A 25,076-nucleotide genomic window follows, 5' to 3' on the forward strand; every position below is an offset into this window, starting at 1 on the left:
AAATATTGGTGCACTGTGGCCAATGGTAAAGTTTTTTTATCACCTCTGCAAGATTGTAAGTCATGCGGAGTCCGCAAATGGCTCCGGAAGCATTGTCCGGAGCATGCATCAGACCAGGCCGAGCATCGGTTATTTATTTAAGTAAAAAGTGGGTAGGCACTGTGGCCAGTGGTAAAGTTAATTTACCACCTCTGCATGGTTGCAAGCATGATAAAAATATTTAAAGGTAAAACCGCTCGCTCAATTCGTCCGCCATTGGGTTTGCTAGCATTTTGAGTTTACTCTCTCGAAATAATTCAAATGTCAAATAAATTCAAAATAAATATATGAAAACTTATGATTTGAAAATTTATTTATTCAAATGTGGGAAAACTTAAAAAATTTTAGAAGGAAAATGAGATGCTGCTTTAGCGGCTGCGCAAATATCGTTTTTTTCTGCAAGCAAAGCAGTATAAAATTCTTTAAATTCTCGCAATTACCGTACGTACGCAAAAAATTTTCGAAGTTTGTGGTGTTAAGGCAGCGGATTTTCCCAAGTGCCCATATGCACTAGGCTAATTTTTTTCCACACCACTTGACCCAAGATAGTTCTTGGCAAAAGTGCAGTGGCTTTAAGGTTAAATTTGTTTAAATGAATGCCAAAATCTGCGCCTTAGCATGTGGGCAGAAATTCTTTACACACAATTGCTTACATTTATTTATTTACATATGTACATACATACATACATATAAACATATCTGTGAATGTACATTCAAATTTTGTTGTTTCGACAGAAATATATTTCTTTGGGTTGAGTGAAAAAAAAAACAAACAAATGAAATGACGGCGAGAGAAATTTTCAAAAATGCTAACAAACGTCAAATTTCCTAAAGCTGGCTCACAGCGATTGTACCTTGTAAATATTTTTATCACGTATTTGTCAATGTTATTTTGGCTTTTTAATATTTGATTTTTAGTATTTTTATTGAGCTTTGTACTACGATTGTTTATTAGGAAAAATTGCAAAAGCACAAAGTCTAAGCGGTAGAAGTTATAGTAGCTCTTTCGGAGATCACCACATCTCCTCATCAGACTTCTTTTTTCTAGACTTCAGCAGGGATCGAACCTGCGTAATCGATGTGCAAAGTCAGAAGTGTTAACCACTGAGCTATGTCCACCCCGTAAACCGTTGTTGCTAATTCATTCATAATTCAAGTGCAGCTGATTTTCCGCTATTTAAACTTGACAGCGTGGTTGTTGTTGTCAATTCTATACATCCATTTGGTTGTAAGCCATGAAGAGTCCGCAAAAAACTCCGGATGGTTATCCGGAGGATGCGTCAAACTACGTCGAGCATACTTTGAACTGGTATCAATTTATAACTTAAGAAAGTGTTATTACATGGCAGTTGAGAAGTGCATGTGCAAAAATTTCGTGTTTCAACAACAAAAACAACAACAACAACAAAATAGATTTATACGCCTGGTATTAGCAGTCGCGCCTAAACAGTATTATATGGCTTTTCTTAGGAAAAGAGCTTTACTTTCATAAAAAATGAGTAACATTAAATAAACTAAGGAAAAATAGCCAAACCTTGCTAAAATGTTGAGTCCTAATTTATATTTTGGTCACTGTATGTATTCCTCGAATTGAAACACAGGCTGTTTAGGCCTCCACGCTAAATCAAATACTTAAAGTAAATTATCGGGTTTACCACCCTAATGTTAATTTAACAGATGCACACACATACACATTCGTATGTGAAACAAGACAAAAAGAAAAAACTGCACTTTTCCTGTCAGTGCACTTTCGTTAAATTTCCCCTGAAAACGGAACTCTTCAAACCGTTTAGAGGGTTCGACTTCAGTTTCTAACTTTTTAAACTTTCTATTGGATTTCAATCACCAGCGATTACGGACGTTCCGCCACCACACCACTTCATAATCAAGGTAATATTGTAAGCCCCCTTGAATTTTAATATACCTATTAAATAAACCGTCAAACTTAATTGTATTTCAAACTAAAACCTGGTGCTTTTGTTTTCTTATTTTTCCAATAAAAAACACTGGTGCACTTAGCGAGTCTATACCCATTAAGTCGCCAGGGTTTTTCATGGTCCATCTTCGCCAGGAACTATAATTAACCAGAGCAAAGCAAATACAGTCCACTGCAGCTAAACAAAGGCGCCATTCTTTGAATATACCAGCGGTCAAGGGTCACTAGCGGTCTCCAGATTATTACATCTGCGCATACAACCGTCCGCCAGCATCAACTGGAGAATTACCACAAACACCAGCGTGAAGTTACAATAAGTCGGGAACGTACCACATCAGTACACAACACCCAAATTAAGCACCAGCACCACATTAAAAAACATTCAGGAGTTTTAAAGGTATGTGGTTGACATTTCAAATTTCTTGCACATTCTCGTATACGTAATACGGCAAATATTTAAAATACCAAAAACCTGCGCATATCCAAAATTATCGCGAGTGATCTTGTGGAAATCATCAGTGCATTGATATCACTTTTTGTGTTCTTTCGCACTTAATTAGTAAATAACGTTGTAGACAAATATCTGCAGCAATACACAAGTGTGGGTTAGAGTAGATTTTTCTGTGCTTAACACCACCTCAGTTGTTAGTGTAACCTTAATTTATAGCGAGCACACTTTTTACAAGTTTTTTTTTTTGTTTTTTTATTATATTTAGTTTCGTGTTTTCAAAATCACTTATTCAAATTTGCAAAACATCGATTTTATTATTTTTCACATCGAGTTTGCTTTCAATATTTTCAAACAATCGTGTTGCAAGCATTTGTTAATTGGTCAAATCATCGGCACTAACAACAATTCACTGAGTTGAGGATACATAACCTCACTTGTGACTGCACTTGTTACACACATTTGGTTTCACATTGGGACACTTTTTAACTTCTGCAATTCTGCATCCACAAGATCACTTTGAACGATTAATCAACAAAAATAATATATGCGTAGCACAGTGGAATTATTTCACATTTATACACAAATATTTCGCTGAGAGTTGGGTGGCGAGTATCAGTTCCTGTAATCTTAGAAGATTTTCATTAGTGTACGCGAGTATACATAAATACATATATTTACATACATATATTACGCTTGATATTTAATAAATAATTTGATATCCGTGCGAACTTGCACCTAAATTGCGGTGTTAACTTATTTGATTGTGGTGGTTTATTCGCTTAAAACTTTGGGAAAGTTATAATTTTCGAAGTGCTCTCGTAACTTATTTTCATTAGGATCCTAAAAATGGAAACATTTATCCGATTAGCTGATGTTGTGCCTGAGTTTGAGGCCGACTACAATAGCATGACTGAAACGGAGCACACAAAATACACTCTTGCCATCCAGCAAGAGGAACTGAAAGCCATGTGGAGGAAAGCAAAGATAGCGTACGAAGAGTATTTAAGTTCAGGTGCGGTAGAAGCAAAATCAGCCTCAGTGAAGGCTAAGTATAAAAGTACCTATTCTACTTATCTGCGCTGCATGTCGAACATGGCAGAACTCCATTCGAAGCTCGTCAAAAGTGACAAAGATACCGAGGATATGTCGGCCAGAGAACACAACATCCATCTCCCACCGTGTGATACGGATGTGTTCAAAGGCGATTATCTCTCGTGGCCTACATTCCGTGACATGTTTACGGCCATTTATATCAATAATAAGCGCCTCACTCCTGTAGAAAAGTTGTTTCATTTGAACCAGAAAACTCAGGCCAAAGAGATAGTTAGCAAATGTGATGTTACAAACGAGGGCTTCAATACTGCATGGAAAAACCTTTGTGATAGGTTCGAGAATAAACGCATTCTAGTGAATTCGCAGATAAAGATTCTTTTTAACCTAGAGTCAGTAGAAAGTAAGTGCGGTACTTCATTAAAAAAGTTACAGCGAAATATTAATAATTGTTTATCGGCTTTGCGATGTCATCAAATTGACGTATCCAATTGAGACGCCATCGTTACATATCTCTGCTCCACGAAATTGCCAGAGAGTACGTTGGCTCTTTGGGAACAAACAATTGAAAATAAAACCGAAATTTCCAAGTGGGAGGATATGGATAAATTCCTCTCTAATAGGTTTCAAACACTTGAAACAATATCAGATATTAAAGCTGTAAGACACCCTCGATTTTCAAAGCCCCAAAATAGCAAAAACAATGAAACTCAGAAAAGGCACGGGGCCTACCAAGCAAGCGTAGCCAAGATTCTGTGCAAATTTTGTAAAGGCAATAATCACAAACTGTCAAAATGCCAAAAATTTCTTAAAATAACAACGGCAGACAGAATCGCCTTCATTAAAAATAATCATGGTTGCTTGAATTGCTTATCTTCTGGACATACTGTGACTAGGTGTACATACTCATTTAATTGCAGCGTCTGTCACCAAAGACACCACACGCTCCTTCACATTCAAGCATTTCAGCCAAAAGCAACTATGAACCAAAGGCATCAAACAAACGTATCCGATGGGTCAGAGAACATCGCGTCAACTTCTGCTCAAGCTCAGGCAAGACACGATGCTACCAAAGCAAACAAAGGACCAACCCAAAATGTCCAATCCTGCTTTGCTAATACCAACAAAGGAATTCTATTAGGGACCGCCCGAGTCAATATATATTTTAATAATACAAATTTTTCGGCCCGCGCTCTAATAGATTCCGGATCGGAGTGCTCTTTCATTACTGAAAGACTTAAGCGTAGGATTAATCTGCCCTCGAGGAGGATACAAGCTCAAGTATCTGGAATAAATAACACAGTCTCAGCTCAAGTAAAAGAGGCGTGTTTCATACAACTGCGGTCACCAATTGACCCACTGATCAATATAGATACCACCGTGTTGGTATTACCACAATTAACTGGAAATCTACCGGCTTGCCAAATCGATGCTAGGACTAAGCAAGCGTTTCCAGAGTTAGTTTTAGCAGACAAGAGATTTTTTGTAAGTGAGCAAGTTGATCTTGTCCTCGGTGGAGACATTTACGCACAAATAATGCTAGGCGGTATAAGGAAAGACGTACTGGGAACTCTTCTTGCTCAGGAAACCGTCTTCGGCTGGATTCTCACCGGTCAAACTGACACAAGTACCCCAGCGAATAAGTGCGTATCATTTTTTAGCGAAATAAATTTAGACAAACGCTTAGCGTCCTTTTGGGAATTGGAAGATATCCCAAGAAATAAGACCTACAACAAAGATGAAACCTATTGCGAGGAACTTTATAAAAGCACTACTAAACGGAATAAAGCAGGCAAATATATTGTGTCACTGCCGTTCAAACAGGATTTTCCAAATAACGTACGATTAGGTCCGTCACTTAAGATCGCTTGCTCACAATTTTTTCGAAGTGAAACGCGTTTAGCAAAGGATCCACCTTTACAAACAGAATACAATAGGGTCTTGTCTGAATACGAGACATTGGGCCACATGACTCGGATTCCTGAACATATTCCTGGAGACGAATGTGAGAACTACCTCCTATGCTCTCATGCTGTGAAGCATTTCTTACTGTTCGATTATGGTTGTTGCCAGAAACTGTAGCCAACGGACTACGTGTGCTTCTGCCTGCTGAAGGCGAGTTGGAATTCGAATTTGTAACATTTGGTTGTAATGCAGACGCGGACGACGAACTACTGCCTGCACCCACACCAAGTATAGCGACTTTCCTATATTGAGGTAATACTTTATCTACATTTTTAGATTGACATTGTTGCAGCAGCAACGTTTGTTTGCTTTCGTCACCAAAGGAGTCTAATGTATTCTTGTTATTATTATTGCAATGTTGATGATTTGCATTACTACACTCGGGTCCAATATGGCTGATGTTGGGGCTACCTATTATTGTATTATTTTCACTGCTAAGCGTACTGTCTAGCGTACTGTCCAAATGTCGGTAGGAAGCAATACGATTGTGACACATCTTTGGTGCATCCAAATTTGGAGTAACCCCATTCGAATTTTCATCTGCACTTGCACTCAGAACAAGAGCAATTGATGAAGCCGCAGATGATGAGCTCTCTTCCGAGTCAAGCATACCAATACCCATTTCCTCCAAATATTCTGTGGTTAGAGTACTTGGTGATGAGTTTGTTTCAATTTTAGCTAGTTTCCAACTGTTGATGGGAGTAGTTTTGACACGTTTTCTGAATTCTTCAATTTGCAATCTCAGCGAAGATCCACCTCAACAAAAAGACTGCAGATTACATATACTAACAATACAAACGAAAAAAAACCTGCACCGCCTTTTGTTTAACAACAAGTAAAATTGACGGAAGACAGCACATCTTCGGTCGCAGCTAGCTCAATTGGATTGGCAATACGTGCGCGTGCCAGCGGCTTAGCCACCGACTGCTCCTCCGATTCACTATCATCAGAAGTGTACTCCTCGCTCTGGTCATCATAATTTTCAGCGATGCCATATGCTTCATGTTGGTCATGACAAGACTCGGTTTCGGAATTTTGATCGCATTCAATACTAGTACAATCACCACCATCTGGAGCACCTCTCACCTTTGCCGCTTCTGATTCTGTCGCGCCGTTGGATGTGCTAATAGGCATATTTATGAATTTAAACTTTTGCGTTATTGCGCGTAGTGAAGAAATATTTTCCGAGGGGCTGTCGTCGGTGGAAGTTAGAGAATACGGTCCGGCCGATTCTTCCGCGATGCGACGAATTCCCCATCCATCCTTCAGGTCAACTGGGTTTTGACGTGCAAGGATGAGGTGCTTAATTGCGTGAATGGTATCCGTGACATATTTCTAACGGAAGCTGAAAGTAGAAGGTGAAAAATATTCAATTAAAATATTGTTGACAAAAATACACTACTTACCGTCTCGTGTCATTCAGGAAATGCTTGACTTAGGCTGCAATTCGATGAATGAAATGTCAACAATGATCGTAAATTTTACGCTATGTGAAAGCAACACCGCCTCAGTCTGGCACAGGGTATCACAAAAAAAAAAATAAATAAATAAAAATAAAAAAAATCAAGACTCCTCCACTTCAACAACCATGACTGAAAACGGAAAGGTCGCGCTATATGCAAAGTAAAGTTTATTTTATAAAAAGCATGATTGTTGTATTTTATTCGGAAAACCTCAATTCGAGCTCATCCCCATTGAAAGAACGCATTAAGTGTTGTTTTCGAAACCTCGATAACTTTATTGAAACTTTGTTAACTAATTTTTAAATTTATGTCATTTCTTCGCTCTCTAAAAGGGCTATGGATTCGGGTTCACAAAGAATCCTGTACAATATATATATATATATATATATATATATACATATATATATACACTTATTTTAATGCGACTTTGTACGATAGCGCCCCCACGCAACTGATGAGCTTTGCTTCTAAATTGTTTTTGTTACATATGTTCGGCACCGAATATCGAAAGTCCCGGATACCTTTAACATCGGTACCGACTAGGTATGAGTACTCATATGTGTTGACTCATCACATCTCTAATGTAAGAACGTAAGTTCAATTTACGCTCTTGGTTGACAGCGCAGCCAGGGTTAGGACTCCCCTACGATCGGTAAACTGAAAATCTACTACGCAACTCGATACCGGCGAACTCCTTAGATTTGCTCGGGACAAAGCAAAGCTTATTAAATATGCATTTCCTTTTAATAAAATTATGAGTTAATCAATTTCGAAGTGCCCTCCAACTTAGGAATATCAAAATAGATCATTAAGTTGTGATACTACCAAGCACATTCATAAGCACTAGCGGTTGAACCGATTCAGCGAAGTCCCGCACCATGCGAACAAATAATGAAACGGTTTATTCTTTCGGGTGGGAGGCCAAGGTAAACACACTATAGTCATTCTCTCACCTAGTGTACGATATAAGCGAATTATTATTCAGCCACTATACACTGCAGGGCATGGAATTAGTCCTCAAAAAATAAAAAATAAAAATAATAATAATAAAGTAAAATAAAAATAGTAATAAGAAATGTAAATCATTAGCAATTAAATATGCGTATGTATATATGTATAACTTGCCACCCAGCTAAGGTTTTAAAATACACAATGAACCATAATTGTGCATACGGCGATAAAAAGGGGGTTTAACTTTACAGAATGCCTCGCTTCACGGCCACCCGCACTAAGACCGAAAAACGTGTCGATCATTTTAAGATTCCTTGTCGGTTGTGCGGTAACAACCACGGAGTACGACTCTGCCCCATATACCGAGGGAAATCCGCAGAGGAAAGGTTGCGGGCGATTTTGATACATCGGTACTGTCCCAACTGTTTGTCGCCATTCCATCGGATAGAAATATGTGGAAGCAATGACCGATGCCACCGCTGCGACGAAAAGCACCATACCTCCCTGCATATTGAAGACTACGGCGATCCAAGGGAAACGACGGAAAATCACCCCGATAACGACGACGGCTCTGACGGAGCGATTTCGCTCTACGTTTCCGACCAACCGATGTCATGGGCGAAGCAGGTAGAGGCAGAAGAGGTGGAAAGACGGGAAGAGATAATCCCTTCACCACCAGACGGCGGCTTGAAAACCCGCAAGATTCGACCGCCGCTACAGCACGAACTTGAAACAGACAGTCCCATGCCAGCAGTGCTCACACACACACAGCCAACGGGCGGTCAACGAAATGACGCGGAAACTAGTCCTTTTCGCTCATATCGGCGCGGAACCAATTCTGGCCACCGAGATGACGCGGAAACTCGTCCTTTTCGCTCATTTTGGCGCAAGCGTAATTGCAGCCAGCGTGATGGCGCGGAAACTCGTCCTTTTCGCTCGTCGCGTTGGCAAGCAATAAGGGCCGCACGACACCGACGTGGCGACCGTTCCTCCCTCACCATCCAACGCATTCCATCGGGTGGATTCCGGACAGGCAAGTTAAAAACAATCGCGGTTCCAGCACCAATAATGCGCTCATTCGTAGCCATCGCCCCAACCGCAATTGTACGAATCGAGTCAGGCGGCCGACTTCATCTGGTGCGGGCGTTGATTGACTCTTGCGCCCCCAGCAGTACCATCGACAGGGACCTAGCACGGGAGCTTCAGCTCGAAGTCAGCAACGCCCGCGCGAAAACATGTTCCCTCGTGCTGCGAGGAAAGTACGGGGTCGCGGAACGAGTAATTACCCAGGCCAGGCTAGTTACGCGATACAACCGACTCAGCCCCGCGGCTAACATCGACCCAACGATAGCGACGCCGTTTCAATTTATCCGTCTGGCGGATCCACAGTTCTATCGGGCCACCCCCACTCGACTAACACTTGGCGCTGATGTATACGCCCAGGTCATGGTATGTGGCACTCCGCCAACAACGATCGGCGGTTTACTGGCGCAAGCTTCCATGTTCGGGCTGATTATATCAGGAGATCACCAAATGTGACAAAACAGTTAAAATTTTATATTTAGTATTCATGAATACATACCGAATTTAAATAAAAGTGCAATGAAATGATCAACCACACATTTTTTCCTTATTAGCTTTTTCTTCCATTTTTCCCCGTAGCTAGAGATTGCAAGGAGGACCGGAGAACATGCGGACTAGATCCCCGGGCAAGGACCAATCTGCGGCAGAATTCACAAAGTTAAAGAACATAATTTACAATGTAAATAAATGTAAATGTAAGGTGTGGTGGCTGAACCATCTTTGAAACGTTGCTTATAGCAAGGGGGCCGGTATGTTTAGGCCTCCACGCTAATTCAAATACTTAAAGAAAATTATCGGGTGTACCACCCTAATGTTAATTTAACAGATGCACACACATACACATTCGAGTCTATACCCATTAAGTCGCCAGGGTTTTTCACAGGCATTCAGATTAGAAAATAATAACTGTGTATGGAGAAAATTACGATCATATACCAACATCACTTAAAACTAGTTCATAAGCATATCATTTTAATGAGCTGTAATGGCGTCGAAACACCGAATACATAACAAATACAGGACATTAAAAGAAATACAGAACATTTGGCGTCCCGTATAAAATAAATAAATTGACAGGACAATGGGTCAAAAAAGAGGACTGTCCCGTATAATACAGGACGGATGGTTACCCTATGAATGCCGGTTAGTGATTTAAATTTCCGATACTTTCCAGTATCGATCGATAGTCGATACTTTGGAAACAAACATTATTCCGTTAAAAATCCCAAATACAAAAACTAATACTCATAGTGACTCCGACCGACTTCCAAAAAAGGAGGAGGTTATCAGTTCGTTGGAATATTTTTTTTAGTAAAAAGGTTTTCAATCGAAAACATTGCATAGACAATACTGAACTGCTGTTTAAGCTTATTGTTACCTTCAATAATTACCATAAATAATTTTTAAGTATTTCAGCTATTGGGGATATATTTTTCGCATTCTTTCCACCACACGAGCGGATCTCGATGTCTCTCCAATAAGTATTTTCGATATATTGATTACCCTCAACTATAGCAGACGCTAAAAAACTTTGAGCTTACTTAGATTTTTGATCAAAATCACTCTAAAGAGAATTGCCGTTTGTTTGATCCACGTTATGTTCGGGTAAATTATCATTTTGAAACCTCAACCATTCTCCATTCAACCATTGTAAATTTTGCAACCCGTTACTTTGCTTTGTCGACGCTTGTTATGAAAATATTTTTAAACGATGATGGAGTATCGAAGTATCGACATAAGTTTTTCAATACTCATTGAATACTCAAATTGCTCAACAGTATCAAATACATACTATTCGATACTCGATACTATTCTCATCACTAATTCCGATGACCTGGTGCTGTTAGCTGAGTCAGCTTTAGATTTACAAAACATGATAAATGCATTGTATGAGTCCTGCATGATGCGGACACAGTGTTGCCACTTTGTGAGTAATTCCTCAAAACGTGTGGAATTTCCGGTGCGCTTGAGTATTTTTTGAAGATTTTTATTTTGGGGAATTTTTGAGGAATTTTCCCTCGACATATTTGCAGACAACAAATGCAACCATGTTTTACACAACAGAGTTGTTAAATCGCTCTCGAAACTTTTGAACAAAAAGCTTTTCGAAGTTTTACAAGGAGCGAAATACACCACACAAGCGGCTTGTCTAACATTCTTCAAACCCAGAGCTGTGTAATGATTGAATCAATTGAGTGTGCATTCTCATTTTATTCGTTTCACAAATGTGATTGCTTGATTTAAAAAATTTAACAACCACTCTTGAGATTGTAAACACAAAATATGTAGTGTGTTATGGAATGGTTGACACCCAATCACATAGAGAATGTGAATGCAAGAAAAAACCTCAATAATGTATGATTCTACGTTTATGTGAATGCAATCTGTCATTATCATTCCGTACTAATACTATTTGTTGTATCAGGGTTGAAATTTTTGTCATCAAAATGTCAAACCAGAAGATTGCCATCTCACTTAAAATAAGTAAACAAATAAATATTTGGCGCTAAAATATTTTTCTAAGTGTTAGGCCGAGCTTCTGCTCAAACTTGAGACACAAATGGAGACACCTATGTACATATTTAATGCTCACTCCGAACACCAAATGATTTTATAAGAAGAGTTTTCAGGGCAGAAATATACTCGAAGGTTTGCCATTCCGTGCCGAAGGACGACTGCTATGATCTGACCAAGTATTTAACCATGGTCCTATGGAGTGGAAGTATGCACATGTAATCACCCTGCTACGGCGGCCGCCGTAAGTACATGCTATGTATAGCATGTCGTTTAAAGTACTAAACCGCGTATCAAGAAAATGCAAATCACCCATATTTCAAAATGGTCTTCTTTTTTATAAAGCAAACGTATTTCTGGCTAGTATATTTCAGGACGAATGGATAAGAATTGAGCCAAGAGCTTTTGTGAGCAAATCCAATTTTTGGCAGCAAATGTCAGTTACTTGGTTTTGCAGAATGACGATACGCGGTTTTGTACTTTAAACGATTATATGTATGTACACATATTAGATTATTTGTTCTCAAAATGCATGAAAAGTATAGTATGCTTGCAAACAATTAATAACATTTTGTGATAAACAGTTTTACAAATGTATTTGCATTTCAAATTTGTATTTTAATAAAGTATTAATTAAATAAATTATTATAGTAAATTATTTTTTAATAAATGGCTATAAAAATATTTATACGTGGCTACTCTTGGACTTTTCTTCATTTGTAACAAATGACAGATGTAAAAAAAAAATAAAAGAATAATTGTAATTTTACAAATTTAAAGCAAACGGGCGTTCTTTACAAAAAAATGTAGTTAGGGATCGAATCGCGCATATTTTTTTTCAATACCAAGTGCCTCCAAGAAGTGTTAAACCACCAAATAGCTTAAAAAACGCTTACAAAAATTCGAAACGAGAGTGAAGTGCAGTGTTTAATTGTGATCGAAATTGCAGGCAAAATTTGTGCGTGTGTAATTAATGTTTTACTTATTTGAAGAAATGTTACCCCTTGTCATTAAAAATAAGCAAACCAAGACCCCCGCTTCCCACTGGTGGTTATATAATACTTGAATAGCCCCTTAATTAACATGTGCTTGTTTTATGCACGCACGGCCAGTCATGTCTGAATCGATTTCCTTCATCCTTCTTAGCAATTTGATTGCATTCTTTTTGGTATCTGCTGCAAAAAGACATTTTCAGAACTAAATAGGTTCTAAAATCTTTGTACACAAGCGCACTTATAGTCGTCGATCACGCTTGCGAGTTTAACGCGAGTTCTAATAATTTGGCTTAGACATTAAAGTTAACTCGGTTTATTTCTGTAAAAGGTTACAAATTAGACACTTATAATATGTATGTAATGTATGTACATATAAATTCTGTACTGACCGCAGTGTGTCCTTCGCTATTCTAATTCGATCGACGACTAAATCTAGTCGACATTTGCGCGAAAGAATTTGGCAATTTATATGCGCGTGCAATAGAACGGCGATTGACGCATTGCGGTAAGTTCACAAAATATGCACATAGTGAGTACATATGTAAGAGCGCAACAGGTTCTTGAGCATATTCACACTAAACATAAAAAGGGACAATGATAAATGCTGCAATGCGGTTACAAAGTATACATAAATATCAGTTAGATTGCATGTATGTACATACATACATACAATTGTAATGACTTAAATTATCGCGAAGCAGCAACATCCCCGTCCGATTCACAACATATGCCCTGGACAGCCAGCTTCGACACTGCACGTCGTTTCACACCGCTTGTTGTTCTAACGTCGACTCGCCTCACTTCACCATCGGCACCTGGATAATGTCGTTCCACCTTACCTCTACACCATTCTCGCTTGGGTATATTAGGGTCGCATATAAACACTAGGCCCCCTTCTCGCAAAAGTTCCTTTCGCTGGCACCACTTGACTCGACGGGTTAATGTTGGTAGGTACTGGGCCACCCGCCGCTTCCAAAAGTGGTCCCCCAACTGGCGGGCAATTCTCCACTGCTAGCGTAAGACACAAACTCGCTCCAAAACGTCTTCCGAGATGGGGGTGTGCGCGTTGTTTGGCTGACCTCGAAGAAAGTCGTTAGGAGTCAAGGGCTGCTCTTGGGCGACGGATATAGGCAGGTGAGTAAGAGGCCGAGAATTAACAATATTTTCTGCTTCAATTAAGAGGCAGTTTAGCGCGTGCCCCTTTGGCGAAGCCTCCTTTAACGTCTGGCGTAATACTCTTTTCACGCATTGCACTAGCCTTTCCCAGGCCCCTCCTGCTGCTGGATTAAATGGCGAATTAAATTTCCACTCAACGCCCCTTCGTGACAACTCGTCCTGTACGTGAGCGTAATCGAACACCTCACTGAATCGCTTGGCTTCTTTATCAGCGCCGCCGAAATTCTTTCCATTATCTGAGCGAAGAACAATACCGGAAATCGGTGCTCAAATCACGGGCTAGCTCTATGTGCACCGCTCGCACTGTCAGGCATGTGAAGAGAGCCACCCACCGTACTGCGCCGGATGGTTACGGTTACCGGACCAAAGTAATCTAGGCCCGTGTAACTAAATGGCCTTACGTACGGAGTAAGTCTGTCAATAGGCAATGGTCCCATTTGAGGCGCTACCGGCTGTGCTTTACTCAAGCGACATACCAAACAGTTTGCAACTACGCTGCGCAACAAACTTCGCAAACGTGGGATCCAATTGATACGACGAATCTCGCATACGGTAGCCTCTATATTTTGATGACACATAGTAGTGTGATAGTGCATTACCACGAGCCTTGTAAAGTCATGGTTTGGTGGCAATATAATAGGATGTCTGGAGCTTATCGGAAGCCAACTCGCTGCATCTATGCGTCCATTCACACGCAGGATACCCTCTTCATCGATATGTGGCGACAGTTGTAGAAGAGCACTACTACGGGCGCTGTTGTGACCTTATTATTCACTGAAGTTCATCGGCGAATGCTTCAGGCTGATCGAACCGACATAACAGCTTTTTGGCAATATCTACTTCGCGAGCAGTTAACCCATAATAGCAATCACACTGAATGCGGGGCGGCAGGCGTCCAAGAACCGCAAACCCAACTCTCACCACTTTGTTGTACGAAGAAAGACGCTTAAATACAAAAATATTAAAATTGGCTATTACCAGAGCATATTTAGGGCGAAGTTCTTCTTCATGTTCGTCTTCACTGGTTACCACAGCATCTTCACTAGGCCAAAGGTGTTGCGGCTGTTGTAAAAACGCTAGACCACATGACCAACGGGCGGTTGGGCCGAAATCGAGACGATAGTTTGTGCGCGTGGCTTCATCGGCGACATTTAGAGCAGTTGGAAGCCACCTCCAGTCTGAAGGGTTCGTGATAGCCAATATTTCCGCTACGCTGTGTTGCACGAAAACTTGGTACCGGCGATGTTCACTTCTAATCCACCTAATTACAGTCTTGGAGTCGCTCCACAAAACACACTGATCGACATCCAGTGAGTGTTCTTCTCCTATGCAGTTCATCAAGCGGGTACCCAGCACAGCACCTTAGAGTTCCAGTCGTGGAACCGTTAAGGGCTTAATTGGAGCACATCCCTTGCATCGCCAAAAACGTAAATCTGCAAGTTTTTTGGCGTACCCTTACGAAAGTAGAAACGGGGAATAGTATAATCCATGACTGCAATTAGTTGATTGCGCCACTTTTCCCATACATCGTTGACATCTTTTGGCAGTGGCTCATCCCAGCGAACCATTTGCTTCCATACATCTCGCATGATCAATTTAGCTCCGACAACAAAATTGCTTAATAATCCCAAAGGGTCGAAGATGGACATAACGATGCTTAGGAGTTCTCTTTGTTTGGGCTGCCGTGATACATTTATAACCGCTGCGTCCACGTTGTTAAACTTCAGCTTGAACCCAAAGCAATCGGTTGAGGGTTGCCAAAATAAACCCAGAACCTTTTCTACCAACATACCTTCTTTTTTGAAAATAAATCGTGTAGCTTCGGTGCCATCTAGCTCATTTACCACTTTCTGTGAGTTTGACGAAAAATTCCGAAATTCGGAACCGGATTTTGAATGGACAGCGCGCACCATCTTCGAAACTGCGATGGCTTCCTCTAGAGTATCAAAGCTGTCAACGAAATCGTCCACATAATGGTGGTTTAGTATGGATTTCATCGCGCGGCCTATACTTTCGTTGTCACTGCGACGCTCTAGCGCATTGACTGTCTTGATGTAGTTGGCGACGCAAAACGAGCAGGCAGCACCGAACGTCATCACACACATTTCATATACTTCTAGTTGTTTCGTGGCATCACCACAACGTCACAGAAATCGCTGAGCACACCTATCTTCTCGCTGAACTAATATTTGGTGAAACATTCATGTCACCACACACCGCAATCGCTCCTTGGTGTAAATGGAAAAGTATAGATGGCAGATTTGAATTAAGGGAAACACCACCAACTTCAGCTGCAGCGTCGAAAACTAAACGTAGCTTGCCTGGCTTGTTAGGGTTAGTCACCGCAAAGTCTGCTAAGTACCATATCCTAGGTGATGGCAAGGCGACGTCTGATGGCAGTAACTTCCGTGCGTAACCCTTTGCTACACAGGCATCTATGATGCGTTTGTATTCGGCAGCGAACGCAGCATCGCGCCTCATCTTGTTTTCAATACCTTTCAACCTTTTGAGCGCCATGGCATAGCTATCAGGCAGCTCAACATTGTCACGCCTCCACAGCAGACCTGTCTGGAACCTTCCATTAACGCGGCGCGAAATCTTCCCCAGAATAGTTTTCGCGCGGATATAGGCTTCACTTTCGAAGGGTGGTGATGGTCTGACCCCAAAACTCTCAGTCTCAAAATAGTCAGCTACCAGATTGTGCAACGACTGGTCACTGTAGCTGTTCACCAGAAAGCACAGCGGCAACGAATTTTGCTTGTTAATAGTTGGGCCAAAGACTACCCATCCCAACTCGGTGTGTGCTGCGAACGGACCGCCTTTGTTCATTCTCTCAGTTGACAATGGCAAACCAAGGCGGCAGGGATCAAGCCCGATCAATAACTTAGGACTTACCTTTGAATAAGGTTGTACCGGCAACTTACGCATATGTGTGTCAGCACAGCTTAACTCAGTCTTGCTTAAGCTTTGCGATGGCAGCTGCAAATTCGACACCCCGTAGAAACTTCGCAATTTATGCCTTTTTTGCATACCGGCTCCGCTGACAAACAAGTCTACTATGACGGGTGGTTCTCGTTCGGCGCGGCCCCCGAACCACTATACGTTTAAACGTTGTTCCTGGCCACGTAAACCCAATTCCAGAAGAAGAGCGTTGTCGACCACGTTTCGACGCGCTTGTTATTGCCGTACAATACAACTGGTATAATTCTAAATAGAAGCTTGTTGTCAGCGGGACCCTTACTGCAGCTAAGAACTGCAGCTTCTGTATCACTTGGCTGTCGGCTAAAGGATGATTTTTGAGTTTCTGGAAATCGTTGGGATACGGGGACGTTCCTGTTGCGTTGGCGTATATCTGCTGGCATATTATTGGCATTGCTCCCACCCTCATGCAATAATTTGTGGTGCATCCTTCTGCACCCCTCTACGGCACATGGCTTGCGCCATTGGCAATCGCGTGTACCATGCCCGGCAGAAAGACATGAGAGGCACAAGCGGCGTTTCTTCGCTTCGGTCCACCTATCTGCTACTGTACGATCAATGAACTGTCTGCATTCCACCGGTCTATGTGGGCCCTGGCATAATGGGCAGCTCGGCTGACGTTGCGACTCGGTGGCATGCAATACGACACGACGTTTAGAGTCTCGCAATAACTCGATGTTATACACTGACGAGATAACATTCGCCAATTTCGTGCGCCACTCGCTAAAGTGGCTTACTGTTGCATACGGCTGTATGGATGCTGAGTAGCTTGCCCACTCGATACGTTTACTCATCGGCAATTTCATGACGAGTTCATCCAGTAGTGTAGGATTGGCGAGATGCTGTTCTCCTCCATTGGCTGACTTTAGAAAAATGCAAATATTGATTTCGCGAACTTGTGCTAGTTGACTTCGGATCAACTGTTCGGGTCGACCAAACCTAATTTTGAGCTGTTCAATAACGTTATTGACGTTGCCCGGGTGAATAAGCAGAGACTTTACAGTCTCCCGTTCTTCGCCCTTCAGACATTTATGTAGCCTTTGATTATTCTCAAAATTGCTGTACCCATAGACAGCAGTGGATTCTGTGAAAGCCGTATAGAATATCGGCCAGTCTTCAGCTTTCCCACAAAAATCCTGCATCTGTCTAGGTAAACAAGACGACTGTGAGGCTACGGAACCCATGTTGGGAAATATAGGTGTGTTAGACCTCAAAGAAGTAACACCACCCGGAGGCATTATTGAATCGGCATGTGCATTGTAGGATACTGGTATACCATTCGATGTGACATACTGTACATTTGCCATAGGTGTGCATGTTGTGAAATACAACGGTGAGTGGTGGCTATCGGCTAGTGACGAAGACGATGCTGGATTCGCCATAGTCGTTGTTGGTAACTGCAATTCAGGTGAGGGTGCAACTCGATTTTGCGTTGTTGGTACTTCGGAAACTAGAGACCCGGCGACGTGAGGGTTGTTCGGCGCAATAGCACTGCTACCTGGCCCAGCGCTTGCTGCTTCACTTTGGGACTCATGCTCTTTCAACTTTACTTCAGCAGCTTTCAAGCTATTTTCAAGCATAGCGATACGCTTTTGCATTGCTTGAATCATAGCTTCCTGTCGTGCTGCAGGTGGTGACGTTGTTGAGTTGCGGGTGGCTACTCCTGCGGCTGTGGGAGCTGTTGACGATGAATTGGCTGTACCGGTGGCTCTGGTTCCGGCACTATTCGACGTGGCAGCATTCTATACAGAAACGTGACCTACCATTGTATCACTGTTTAATCGGGGGCTGCGGCGAGGTGATTTGCCCATGTAACTTGCAGTGAAATTTTGCAACAAAGAAATCGCAAGTTGGCAAATTGCAATAAAGACTGCGAAATAAAGCAATTTCGTCGATCGCGCTTGCGAATTTAACGCGAGTTCTAATAATTAAGCAACGCAGTCTTTGGCTTAGACATTAAAGTTAGCTCGGTTTATTTCTGTAAAAGGTTACAAATTAGACACTTATAAATGTATGTACATATAAATTCTGTACTCACCGCAGTGTGTCCTTCGCTATTCTAATTCGATCGACGACTAAATCTAGTCGACATTTGCGCGAAAGAATTTGGCAATTTATATGCGCGTGCAATAGAATGGCGATTGACGCATTGCGGTAAGTTCACAAAATATGCACATAGTGAGTACATATGTAAGAGCGCAACAGGTTCTTGAGCATATTCACACTAAACATAAAAAGGGACAATGATAAATGCTGCAATGCGGTTACAAAGTATACATAAATATCAGTTAGACATACATGCATATGCGTACGGACAATCCGTGTACATATGCAAGTACATAAATGCAGGCGAAACCGGAGGAATGCAAATGTATACCCTACACATGACTACAGTGACTTTAAAAAACATGAAATTGCAATGACTTAAATTTTCGCGAAGCAGCAACACTTATTTTTAACAGTTTCCAGTTTATGTTATATTAATCAAAACAGCTTTTATTTATTTTATGTATTATGTGATTTCTGGAAGCGTCGAATACAAAAAAGGGCTGTGACTGGGTTTATGTAATTTAAAATTGTATTGATGATTACTAATAATAATAGAAAGGGGCTTACATATCGATGGCCCTCTGCAATAACGACACAACTCAAAATTTCATATATTTCAGTAGAGCCAATTAAAGACTTTGCGTTTGGTAATTTAGCAATAATATGTCTTGAAACGTAATTATTCCGGATTATTTGCAGTCATACTGTAAGCATTCAAATTATGTCTTTTTCTAAAGATTCAGTAAGTGTTGGATTGCAAAAATACGAAATAAGTAACAACTCGTATGTAGTTAAACGAGAAAAATTCCATTTGTGTTGCTGAACAACGGCACAAAACGTTATTTCACAGTATTTGACTTAGGCCAATATTCACGATTAATGTGAGACATTTGCCACTGTTCAGTCGTAAGGGTTGGCGACTTCGGTTTTGTGCCAAATGGCAAAACTTTGCATCTGCCGGATGGTTATTTATAAACCTAATGCACTATATAACTCAAAAACCTGAAATTTTGAATTGTGCCGTTATTACAGAGGACCATCGATATATGTAAGTGTTTGGCCGAGCTACTCCTCCGATTGCGGCATGCATAGGGCTGCCAGATATCTCTGTTGCCAAACCGGGACACTTTAGGGAGGGCCTCTCGCTCCCTTCTCTTTCATTTCGACGTGCGAAAGGATGTAGTAAAATTTTATTTTGACAGACAAAAATAAAAACATAAAAACATGAGATCATTACAACGTACGCCAACAAAACAAAACAACTTATCACAACTAAAGCACAGAGAATTTTTCACAATGCATGAATCTTTTTTTATTCTTTATAAAAATACAGTTCATACTAAATATATGAAAAAACATAAAAATAAAATTGTTAAACTTTGTGCTAATCTCGGGAAAATTCAATAAATTTGCATACAAATTTGCAACATTCTAATCAGACTTTTTATCAAATTTTTTGAAATTAAGTTTTGCAGCCCATTAATTAGTTAATTTTTGGTATTGTTTTTACTGAACGTTTCTTCTATACAAACTATGTTCGATAATTCTTTTTATATGGAAGACACTGTCAGCAAAAAACTATAAATGCTAAAAATCAGCGAAAGTTGCTGGCAACTTCAGACTTGCAACTTTATTAATTGGCTCAAAAGCTACATTTTCAAAATTTTTCTAAAAGATCTGATTAGAAATTGTGATCTGATGAAAGAGCCTCCGAGCCAATAATTTTGTACGGCACTGTACTTATAAGTACTCCAGGATTCAAGAAATAAAAAAATTTAAGTACAAGATAACTTTAAAATGTCAGTCATATTTGTGAACTTGTTTCAAAACTTCTGTCTTTTCCTTAATATAATTGTAAAACTCTGTGGACGTAATTTTGATCGTATTTAGGTACATATACTAATCATCAACTATTGCTTGTGCAAAGTTCAACTATCTCGAAATGTGACCATTTCGCAACTAAACCGGTGCACTGAGAGAAAGAAATTTAGAATTAAAAAAGCGTGCTAAATTAAAAAAATACGCATATGAGAGAGCACCAACTCAACTCGTAATGCATTTAAGTATACAAATTTTAGTATTTAGTATAGAAATATTCAATTCAATATGGGCCTATATATTAAAATGAAGCGATTTGCAATTACCGATTGCTTTTTCATAATTAAGTTAAAAAAATATTTAAATTCCATGCTGGTTGTAATGGGAATTGAACCCTGACCCTCTGGACATTAGCAAATTGTGGCAAGCATCTTCGCGCACTCAGCTACAGCCAGACATATAAATGTGCATTTAAATGTTGAGTTTGAATCAACACCACGCGTGCGTGTTATGAAAGTATTATTTTTAATCACGAACATTTTTAAACGATAATCCAATAGAAAATATTCATGTTTACTATGCGTTATTTCCCTCAGTGAATTCATAACATTTTTCTGAATATTAAAGCGCGTTTTTTCTCTTAGTGTAGTGAGTTTTGAACTTTTATTCAAATTTGTACAATCAACTCAAAAACCGGGACACTAAAACGAAACCCGGGACATTTTAAGGTTGGACCGGGACACCGAAACAAATAGTCTAAAATCGGGACATGTCCGGGAAAACCGGGACATCTGGCAGCCCTAGGCATGCACCTTGATGTTGTCGCTCAAAGGGGAGGGACCTACAGTTTTACGCCGACTCCTGCCGGGGGCCGACCACTATTACAAAAAACATTTTTTTTTTATGTTGGCCGGAACTGGGCTCGAACCCTCACCCTGCGGAATGGTAGTGCGCACTTCTAACCACTACACCACAGCGATCGCTTAATTAATTTTAATCATTAATCGCGATTAACCATTAATTCATTAATTTTTAATCATTCATAGACTAACATTTTGTCGGCAATACTCGCATAAGATAGTCCCAAATTTCCACAAAAGAGAAAAGTGATTTTCTTCAAAATTTTTGAATGACGTCTTGACAGAACTTACTAATTCGGAATTTCTACTATTACTTATAGAGTAGGCTATTCATAAAGTCTGGGTAATGAAATACAAATTTTTCTATTATATGCTCCATATATATTAGGAGACTTTTATTGTTTAATATTTTTTTTTGCACATAAACTTGTATCCTGAAATTCTTTATCCGAAAAGTGAGTATGTCAAAATTTTAATAGATATCGGATGTACGGCAATTTTCTAAAAAGATCTCTTAATGGTTTAGTTCATGAAAATTACTCCAAACGAAAACTTAAAATTGATACAAGAATCTTAACTAAATTTAACTAATTTATATTAGAAGTTTTAAGTTTATCCCACTGTAAGTGTGAAATCAGTTGCTATGTGTTTCCATGATACAAAAAACCATCTGACAATTAAGCATATTGTAAAATTTCATGCTACCATACGCAGTATCTAATATCCTTTAAATTTTGTTATTAATTTTTCGTTTGTTTAAAAACATTTTATTCTTAGAATCGAAAATTTACTAAGCAAAATGTCTTTTGGTTTTAAATAAATGAGGCTAATGCTCAATAAATTGATAATTGTTGTTCTCATTTGCATACTTCACACCAACTGCAATATTGAATAGTGAAATATATTTTAATTTTACCCAAATAAACAACGATATAGTTTAATGGTCAAGCACATATGTATGGAGGATTCACAAGAGGTGTTAAGTGTCGTAATGTGTTAAAGTCTTAAAATTTTTAAAACGTAAAATAACACCTAATACTTCTTTAGGCGTTTTTTAACATAACCAAAATGTTTTTAAACTAGTGGGAAATATATTATTGGCTCTTATTATACCCAACGAATCTTTCAAATCGCTTTAACCGTTACTTTATATTGAACAAATTTAAGCCTTTAAGACATTACGACGTCTAACACGAATTGTGAATCCCCTAAATATGCATTAAATTACACATCAATTGTAATTTCAGTGTTCCGTGTGGTCCTGGCTAGTTACATTGTGTAATAATCAGATGGCATAAAGACACTAAATATTTTTAAAATATGTTCACTAAAATTTTATTAACCCAAATGTTTTTGTGAAGTGTTTATCGAATTTAATGTAAAATCTAAACATTTTTAATATAAGATATGAACTATTTTTAAAAGGTAAATGTTAATACAACTGTTTTATATATAATCCCAAATTAATGATTTAAAATCCCCTCTACCAAAAAACTCAAATTGGGTAACACCGCTTCGAATTTTTACAATTGAGCAATTGTCAAAAATCTGACTTTTTATCAAAATGTTGTCTACCAGGGTGTCTTTGAACTAATGATTGGTACTGAATTAAAGAATGCACACACATAAAAGATTGCAGCCTTTTCAATACTCATTCAGTGTTAAACCTTTTTTGATTTGGCATTGGTTTTTTTCAATCTTGCTATGAATATGTTGATGTGTGAATTCATAACTGCTTTGAGTGAATGGAAAATTTAAAAATTATAAACCTTAATCTTAAGCGAGGAATAAGTAATGAAAACCGAATAAAAAAAATGTTGGTTTAAAATTGAAAATGATTTCACACTTACACAGCTCTGTTCAAACCTACTTTTCTCATTTCGCCATACACCATGCAAACATGACTCGTTCAAGTAAAGAATTTTAGTTTTCTTTCGGTTTACAATGTAAAAGAGTTTGGTTTTTTTCGATTTTTCTCTCTTGCGTCAACATGGCGGCCTCAGGTTCATATAAGTTTCCCAATTTAAAAAAAATTATATCTGTATTACTAATATAACGGTGATACTTTGTTTGAGCCGAACAAATGTACCAACTGAATTGGAGAATGTAATTAATTTTTATACTAAGTAACTGTAAATAGTAGACCATAATACTCATATCTGTAATAAGAAAATTTTGAGTAATTTGTTCAGATTTTGAGGATTTTTCATTTGTTTTTGAGGAATTTAGCAGTTTTTTTGTGGCAACACTGCACGGACATTTTTTTCAAATTGAAACTTCATAAATGGGCTTTTATCATACAAGTATTGTTGGCTAAGCGCCTAGCAAGGGATGAACGCACTATTAATTTTTTTTAAATTTTAATTACTTGTTTATAAAAGTATAGTAATTTTTTTGACAGAAACCATATCAATCCCAGTTTCAATCTTTGTGCATTGTTTAAAAAAATCAATAAATATTTGTCGAAATTTCGAGCTTAATTAGATTTTTTAGAAATATTTTGAGTATGCAGGTTTGTAGCCCATGAATTTAAGTATAATAACCTACAAGTTGAAAGTAGCTCGGACTTGCCATTGATTTTTTGGTGTTTTTTTTGTTGAAGGTGTTGCTCATTTTCTCCATATAAAAAAATCGTCGAACATACTTTGTATGGTAGAAAATGTCTGACATCGTCAAAAAAAAAACAAGTAAGAGCAGCGCTGTCTTCAACTATGCCGAAGGCTTCATACCTTTCATGAGCATCTGAAAATTTTACTTTAACAGATTACTGCATTTGTAAAAAATGTATATATTCACAGCAGGAATAGTATCTCCTCTAAATATATAAGAAATCATATCTAAACAATCAGAGTGATTTTCACTGCTGTGTGTTCGGTATGTAAACCGGTAACACAATTTAATGGGTTTAGCTTCTTACATAAAGGAGATATATCGCAAAAACTGGTATCTGAACAATCAGTGGTATAAGAGATAAAGCTCATATAGCATACATTTTGACGATTTTCTCAGTAGACTTTGTATTATTGTTTATAAAATAGCTTAAGAAATTTATCAGTTTTAGCTGTCCAAATAAAGGAGTGTTACAGTAAAACCCCACATCTGAACAATCAGTTGCATGAGCGCAATAAACAGGTTATAGTGATCCGATCTTTGTTAATTTTACTGTAAACTTTCTGTTGATAATGAGTGAAAATAATGCGAAATTTTTAGCTGCATAAATGGCGGAGTTATAACGAAAGTTCTCATAACTGAACAATCAGTTGTATGGGAGATATATGTTATAGTGACCCGATCTTTGTTATTTTCACCGTAAGTATTCTGTTAATAATGATGATCATGTGCCTAGCTACTTAAATGGAGGAGTTATAATGAAAAATCGTATATCTGAACAATCAGTTGTATGAGAGCTATAGGTTATAGTAACTCGATATTTGTAATTTTCACTCTAAATTTTCTGTTGATAATGGGTGGATGTATTGAAAAATTTCATGTTCCTAGCTGCATAAATGGAGAAGTTATAACGAAAAATCTCATATCTGAACAATCAGTTGTATGGGAGCTATATGTTATAGTGGTCCGATTCTTCCGGTTCCGACAAATGATTAATACATTATAAAAATACACCAACCTACCAAATTTGATCCGGATATCTCGAAAACTGAGAGACTAGATTGCATACAAACAGACGGACAGACAGACAGACAGACAGACGGACAGACGGACATGGCTAAATCGACTCAGCTCGCC

General features: G+C 39.0%; 2 protein-coding genes across 2 annotated transcripts; one reads left to right on the top strand and one right to left on the bottom strand.

Annotated features, from left to right (window-relative positions):
- Window positions 1–1,782: 1,782 nt before the first annotated feature.
- Window positions 1,783–9,409, top strand: LOC118751042. Its single transcript, XM_036485805.1, has 3 exons — window positions 1,783–1,929; window positions 2,111–2,372; window positions 8,107–9,409. The coding sequence occupies exon 3, from the start codon at window positions 8,108–8,110 to the stop codon at window positions 9,392–9,394; it is 1,287 nt and encodes a 428-aa protein (XP_036341698.1). The 5' UTR covers window positions 1,783–1,929; window positions 2,111–2,372; window position 8,107; the 3' UTR covers window positions 9,395–9,409.
- LOC118751043 lies at window positions 4,911–6,280 on the bottom strand. Its single transcript, XM_036485806.1, has one exon. It carries the CDS (start codon window positions 6,061–6,063, stop codon window positions 5,335–5,337), a length of 729 nt encoding a protein of 242 aa, XP_036341699.1. The 5' UTR covers window positions 6,064–6,280; the 3' UTR covers window positions 4,911–5,334.
- Window positions 9,410–25,076: the final 15,667 nt, after the last annotated feature.

The sequence above is a fragment of the Rhagoletis pomonella genome, unplaced genomic scaffold (assembly GCF_013731165.1).
Source record: "Rhagoletis pomonella isolate Grant_MI unplaced genomic scaffold, Rhpom_1.0 Rhpom_scaffold_00505, whole genome shotgun sequence".
Classification (NCBI taxonomy): Eukaryota; Metazoa; Arthropoda; class Insecta; order Diptera; family Tephritidae; genus Rhagoletis; species Rhagoletis pomonella.

Coding starts and splice junctions, on each gene's coding strand:
- LOC118751043 (XM_036485806.1), bottom strand. CDS start 6,063: ATGGGTATTGGTATGCTTGACTCGGAAGAGAGCTCATCATCTGCGGCT.
- LOC118751042 (XM_036485805.1), top strand. CDS start 8,108: ATGCCTCGCTTCACGGCCACCCGCACTAAGACCGAAAAACGTGTCGAT.